At 60.3% G+C, this 6,982-nt stretch overlaps 1 protein-coding gene across 1 annotated transcript; it reads right to left on the bottom strand.

The window, feature by feature from the left end:
- Positions 1–1,832: 1,832 nt before the first annotated feature.
- FOXF2 (forkhead box F2) lies at positions 1,833–6,444 on the bottom strand (the record flags this gene model as incomplete). Its single annotated transcript, XM_084228172.1, has 2 exons — positions 1,833–1,999; positions 5,265–6,444. 2 exons carry the CDS (start codon positions 6,442–6,444, stop codon positions 1,833–1,835), a joined length of 1,347 nt encoding a protein of 448 aa, XP_084084298.1.
- Positions 6,445–6,982: the final 538 nt, after the last annotated feature.

Raw genomic sequence — 6,982 nt, 5'->3', positions numbered from 1 at the left:
TGGATGGGGTGGATGGCCTTTTAGGGAACATGGGACAAAGGTGAGTTTGAAAAGTCCAGAGCAAAAACAAAACAAGAAACCAGCTGAGCTGGAGAAGCAAGGCCAGCGTGAGGGTGGGTTGGGAGCCTTCCCTCGGTCAGCTCTCTGGTGGGTTGGCAGGGCGGCTGGGAGAGCTAAGATGGGTCCCCACGGGTGGCCCATTTTCTCTCACTTTACCCATTCTGCCTGGTGGCTTCCTGACTGGGAAAGGAAGCCAGGCAAGAAAGGAAAAAAGAATCTGAGGGCACCCACAAGGGGAACCATCCCATCTCTTGTTAAAAGAAGGAACATTGAGAGGGAGAAAGAGGATAGGCATTGGGGTGCAGGATGCACTAAAATAAGGCTGGTCAGCCTATGAGTGGGGTCCCACAGCTGCCCAAGAACAGTTTGTGGGGGCTGGTTCCTGTTACTCTCCAAGGAAGTTAAACAACAACCACTACCCCACCCCAATCTCAGCGCCAATGGCTCAGCAGGTATTTCCCACCCCCTAGGATGGGACCAGTACTCACAAAACTATGACTTGCAAAGAGGAATTGGGTCTGCTCGCCGCCGGGCCTAACCCTTGCTGGCCGCTCAGCCCAGGGCGGCCCCAGCCGGGAACTTTTTGCTCTGTGTTTCGTTTCGTTGCGGGAGAGGGAAGACCAAAAGGCCACCCTCTCCTTGGGTACAGGAAAGAGAACAAAGAGGCCTGAAACTCGGTTTCCTCCCATCAAACTCTCGCCTCTCATTATCTCTGCCTGCTTTTCTTTTAAGTTCCTTTCACCTTCTGGTTTTTGTTTAGCCGGCAAGGGCCAGGGTAAAGGAAAGAAAGAACAGAAAATGTTCCGTCTTCTCTTTCTCTCCTGAGAAGACCCACAATCAGAACCTGGCCTGGGTTACTCAAGGCACAGACCTCACACCACGTCAATTATACCACTTAGAAGGAAAACACACACACACACACACACCCAGTGTAGAGTTGCAATGCTGGCGGAGGAACGACCTGGCATTCTGGGGAGCAAAGAGGTCCCTGCTACAGCGATTTGTTATATACATTTTATTGAAAAAAAATTTTTACATCAAAATAGGTTGGCAAACTGTAAAAGTATACATAAGTGCAAATATATCCTCCTTTTCAAATACAAGCAAAGTGTGAGTATACACTAAGATCATAAAAATATTTTTAAAATACGGTGGTAGAAAACAACCTTATTTAAAAAACGTTGTATGGTCACAATACTGAAAACCACTTTCTTAAACTAGACTTGTGGTTTCTAAATAACTTTCTTAATAATGTTCTTTGGCACCTGTATCCAAACAGCAGTGTTTGGTGAAACTGAATTTGCCTACTTAGCGAGGCTACAGGATGAGGGTCCTGGGAGTCGGGTGCTTAGCACGGCCCTGTTTGAAAAGCACACACATTTTCATAGACAAAGAAAAACACACACACACAAACAGACACACGACTTGTCTGCTTTTTTTTTTTCAGACCCTGATTATGGAAGGCAAGGAAGATCCCAGAGCTGCAAGTTTAGGTCCCTTGGGTGCTAACGCTTTGGCCATCTCTGCTAAGAGGTCGGGGTGTCCACTGGCTCCGGTCCTCACCAGGAGCCTGCGCGGATCGCCAGCATTACCTCGCCAGGGGTTGTCCTGCCAAAGGTAGACGGCTAAGTGACCAGCGCTGGCCTGCATATTCTGGAGAAGTGACAGGTGTGCTACTTACTGCTGCCGCGTGCACATGTGTGAGCCCACCAGGGTCACCTCTGCCCCCGGGGGTGGGGGGGGTGGGGACAGCAGGCCGGCGCCCCCCTTGTTCACATAACACAGGGCTTGATGTCCTGACAGACGCTCTGGTGGTGGTGGTGGTGATAATAGGGCCCGCTGGCGGAGGGGTGGAAGGAAGAAATGCCGTTGAAGTTGAGGACGAAATCTTTCCTGTCGCACACCGGGGTGGAGTGATGCTGGTAGCGAGGCAGTCCCACTGGGAGGGGAAGGGAGAAGAGAAAAACCCTTTTCAGAAACCAATTCATCCAATTCATCCAGCTGGGGGTGGCCGGGCATGCATTGTTTTTGAAACTTTCGTTTGTCAGATCTTAGTTGGACTGGCAACCGGCAAGGGGGTAGGCAGTGTGTACACTGCTCGAGAAGGGGTCCAGGAAGCCCAGTTCTAGAAGTTTGTCAAGGTTTCGAATTCTGGTCCGTAAGAGACCTCTGACACCTTGGTTTGCTGCGCACACAAAGGCACAGCACTGGCCGCCCCTAAGCCGGGTTCTGATGGGCTCCAGTTCTCCTCCTACGTGGGAGTCCCCCAGGCACTCCCATAGCAGGAGGCAGGACCCCTTGACCGGGCTCTAGCTGGGGGCGCCTGGGCCAAGGACCCTGGCTTATGCCCTCACAGTCCCCGGCTCCAGCCGCCAAACTCCAGCAGCATAAAAACCGGTGTGGCTTCACCTCCAGTTTCCAGCCTCCTGCCGTCTTTCCCAACTGTCAGGTCGGGCGTTGCAGGCCACAGCTGGGAGATTCTTTGTGCCCAAAGCGGGTGGAAGAAATCAAGTGCGGTGCAGAAGGGCTGGGGAGAGCGCGGGTCTAGGCCACGAATGTCGGTGTGTTCTCTAGAAAAGCCCGACTCCAGCAAGCAGAGGATGCCCTTGGGTCAGGGCTCAGAGGCAGGCTCTTCTGCCCAGCCGAGCATCTAGCAGCTAGGGAAGCCCCCTACACAGCCCGGGGCTGGCGAGGGCCTAGAAGGCCCGACCGGTCTCCCCTGGGGCCGCTCCTCGGAGGAGGACCTGAGATGGCTCGCAGGGCGCCAACCCGCTTTTGCTTTTGCTTTCCCAGCTCCTGCGACCCCGGGGCCAAATGGGCCGGGTTGTCCCGCGCGCTGGGACTCAGGGTTCTCCAGGTCCCGACCCTGTTCAGCGTGGGCTGGATCAGGCGGTTCACCTTCGTCTTCGGGTCACCTGGCGGTGCTGGGGACCTGAGCGATCGGGTTTCAGGTTTTTCGTGCCCGGCGTCCAGCGCTTCCCTAGCGGAGCGACCTGGCCGGTGACTGGACCTGCATTTCCTGCCCGATGGCACCTATTGCCTCCAGCCTAGTTCTCCTAAAGCTGCACTGGCCCGCGGGCCCGGGAAAGTGTGCTGATCGCGCTGCGGTCTGGTCCCATTGCACTAAAGCACATCGCCCACCGCATCCTGCGGCCAGTTCTTCCTGCAGCCCCAACCAGCCGCCCAGGACTGACCCTGAGCGAGTCAGGCCTCCCAACTGCAGGCCATATCGGTGCTTTGATGTGACTGGAGGGATGATGGAGGGCCCAGCTCCTTCTTGAAAGGGGCTTAGGCCTTAACTAAGGGTGTGGGGAGTGGGGAGCCACAGCCCACTTGGGTTGCTGGAGGGAGGTCATGCTGGGCGTTTGTGTGTCTTAGAACAACGTCTTTGTGGGCCTCCCAGCTCCAGGCTGGACCCTGCGACTCAAAGGGCCAATAGCTGGACTGAGAACTAGGCTAGCTGGGCCGGTTCCTCTGGAGCCCCACTTCTGGGTACATTGTGAGGTATTGACCAAGGCAGAAGAAGGGAGAATATTCCAGAGGGACAGAAGCCAGAGGAGGCAGGAGGAAGGGGCTGAGTGTCCCAGTGGGGTTTTCGCCCAAGCCAGAGCCTCCTCTCTGTTCCCAGGCTGGGTTCCCTGGGAAGGCCTTGGAGGGAGGCTGGCCTGCTCTCTGGATGGTGTCCCTTCACCCCAAGACAAAAATCCTCTCTCCCCATCCATGCCTTACTGGGACTTTGCATTTTCTGTGCTGGATTCCTGTGTGTGGGGTGGGGTGAGAGCAGAGCGGCCCCACTAAAGGACCAGTGACTCTTTCCTGCATGCTTTTCTCTTTTTACTTTAGGGTACTGTTCCCGCCGCAGCGGGAAACCTCTAAGTCTGAGTTCAAGTTGAGAGGACATGGCGGCAAGAGGGGGAAGCAGGAGAGCTGGAAAGTGGGTGGTGATTGACAACCAGTCCGGTGATAAAAAAAATCAGAGGGGAGAGTTGTCTGTATTCGTTGCTAGTTGAAATTCCCATAAAATTGAACAAGACGCCCCTCTCAGTGGGTTAAGTCAGGCTAAAATCCTCTCCGGTGTGGTCCTGCCGAGACTGTCTTTGTTTAGTTAACCTCTGAGACCCGCATTTAAAAGGCCTATTTGGGAAATTTCACCGTCCAGGGAGCCAACATCTTTTGCCCATTTCTGGGTTTCCCGTCTCCCCCGACGCCCCTGCCCCACGCAGATGCATGGTCCCATAACCTAGGTGTCACCCTGCCAACTATTCTCTAGCGGGGACAAAGGTAAGCTTTGGCACATGTGACCTGCAGGGTCATGATTTTAATCTGTGGCCCATGGGTGCCTCGGAGGGGTTAATTCACAAGAGTTTATCTCCAGTGCCCTGTAAACCCGGCTGAATACTCCAATTCCCTCCTCCATCCTCGTTTGTCCCCTCCCACCTTTCAACACCTTTAGCAAGTCAATAAATTTTCATAATCATAATCTTCATGCAATTTACACCGGCAGCCTTACAAGTGACACCCAAGGGGCAGGCATTTCTCAGGGGGAGCCACAACCTGGACCTCAGGTCCTCAGGGCCTAGACAGACTTGGGTGTCATCAACCTGGGTCCACTGTGGGGGGAAGCAGGGGCTCCTCAATAGCCTGGTGCCCCTCCCCACTGGTAGGTTGTCTATCCCTCTCCCGAAAGATCTGGGGCCGTCTACTTTCCTAGCTGCTCCTCCTTCATTTCCCTTCTTCTCAACACTAGCCCTCCAGCAATCCTCGATGCCTCCCCCATCCCCACACCTCCCAGTATTCTCAGCATCACAACTCCCCCTCTGACATTCACCTTTGGAGGAAAGGAGAGCAAAACAAACTTAAAAAACACAGGACAAAAGGAAGCAGACACAGGTCTTTGGTCAAGGTCCTCAAGGCCACACGCCTTCTGGCTAAGCTAAGTCAGCCAGAGTCTTGCGAACTTCAGTCCGCAGGGACACCCAGACCCCCGGACTTGGCACCGTCCTCCTAGCTGTGCAAATTCCGAGACCTGGCTCTGGCACAAGGCATGTGGTTGGACCTAAAGTCGACCCTCTCCCCCTAGTGCATAAGGTGCGAGCCCCCTCGCCCCCTCCACCCTGTGCCCTCAGCCTCCCAGGCAGCCGCGACCTAGAGCTAGACACTGGAGCTGCGGAGGCCGCAGGTGTGGCGGCAGGGCGCAGCATTACCTGAAAGGTCCTCGCGGGCGTTCTGGTGCAGGTAGCTCTGCTCCAGCGAGTAGGAGGACATGCTGGAGTGCAGGCCGGCAGAGGCCGCGGGGTTGCTGCTGGGCGTCAGGGCGGGCGGCTGCTTGAGGTAAGGCGAGGCGCCGGGCGAGCTCCAGTGCGCCGCAGGGCTCGTGTAGGGCGAGTGGCACTCGATGGCGCTCGCCATTGCAGGGGACGAGGGCACGGGGCTGCTGCTGCTGTCCGGGCCGTAGTCCCCGCCGCCGCCCCCGCCCCCCCCGGCCGCGCCGACACCCCCAGGCCCGGCGGGCACCGGGCAGCTGGCCATGTAGGTGGAGCCCGGGTTGGGCGACATGTGCGGGACGTGGTGGTGGTGGTGATGGTGCGGGTGAGCGTGGCCCGGGGCTCCCGCGCCCGCGTCGTAGCCCGCGGGCATCATGTCGAGGCCGCCGTAGCCGCCCTGCCCGTGGCAGCCGAGGGGCGCCGACGGGGGCGCCTGGAAGTCGAAGCCCTGGGGCAGCAGCGAGGCCCCGAAGCCCAGGCCGCTCACCACGCGGTGGTACATGGGCTTGAGCGCCTGGCACTTCCTCCTGAAGCCGCGCGGCCGGCGGCGGAACGAGCCCTCCTCGAACATGAACTCGCTGGCCGGGTCGATGGTCCAGTAGTGGCCCTTGCCGGGCCGCCCGAGGCCCTTGGGCAGCTTGATGAAGCACTCGTTGAGCGAGAGGTTGTGGCGCACCGAGTTCTTCCAGCCCTGGTAGGCGCCGCGGAAGAAGGGGAAGCGCGCCTGCAGGAACTGGTAGATCTCGCTGAGCGTCAGGCGCTTGCTGGGCGAGCTCTGGATGGCCATGACGATGAGCGCGATGTACGAGTAGGGCGGCTTCTCCGGCCGCCGCAGCCCGGAGCTCGCCTTCTTGGCGCCCGCGCTCCCCGCGCCCGCGCCGCCGCCCGCGCCCTTGCAGGCGGCCGAGGGGGCGCTGGCCGAGCTGGCGGAGGCGGACGAGGCGCAGGACGCGGACGACGAGGACGAGGACGAGGAGGACGAGGTGGCCTCCAGGGCGGCGGCGGCCGGCGGGCTCATCAGGGCGGCCTGGAGCGCGCCGGGGGCCGGGCTGCACGCGCGGCGGAGCGGGGCCGGCGGCGGGCGCGGCGCGGGCGGCGGGGGGCCGCCCTCGGTGGTCATCTGGGCCCCGGGAGCGGGGCCGGGGGCCGGGAGCGGAGGCGCGGGAACCGGGTCGGCCCAGAAGCCGGGCGAGCGCCCTAGCCCGCCTCCCGGGCTGCAGCCGTGGCCGCTCCGAGCCAGCGCTACGGCGTCGCCTCCCTCAGCTCCGCTGGGGCTTCTGGCGGCGGCGGCCACGGCGGCGGGCCGGAGGCAACGCCCGGCGCATCCCTCCCGCGCGTCCCGGGCCCCCGGCTGGCGCGGCGGCCTCCGGGGCGGCGGAGCCTTGGGGAGCGGGGATCGCGGCCGGGACCCCGGGGACGCGCCCGACGTCTCCCCTCCTTCAGAGCGCTCCTCGCTCTGTCTCTCTGACTTCCTCCCTCCCGCGCCCTCCCCCGGCCGCCCGCCCTCCCTCCCGCGCTCCCTCCCTCCACCCCACCCCGCCCTGCCCCCTCCGCGCCCCGCGCCGCCTGGGGGAGGGCGCGCTCCGGCCCGGGCGCGCTCGCCTCCCCCCGCGCCCTGGCGGCCCGCTGCTCCCTCTCTTATCTCCTTCCCCGGCCTC

This window comes from Talpa europaea (assembly GCF_964194135.1).
Source record: "Talpa europaea genome assembly, chromosome: 2".
NCBI lineage: Eukaryota > Metazoa > Chordata > Mammalia > Eulipotyphla > Talpidae > Talpa > Talpa europaea.
Note: the sequence above shows the minus strand (reverse complement) of the source record. Positions and strands in the feature narration are given on the sequence as shown.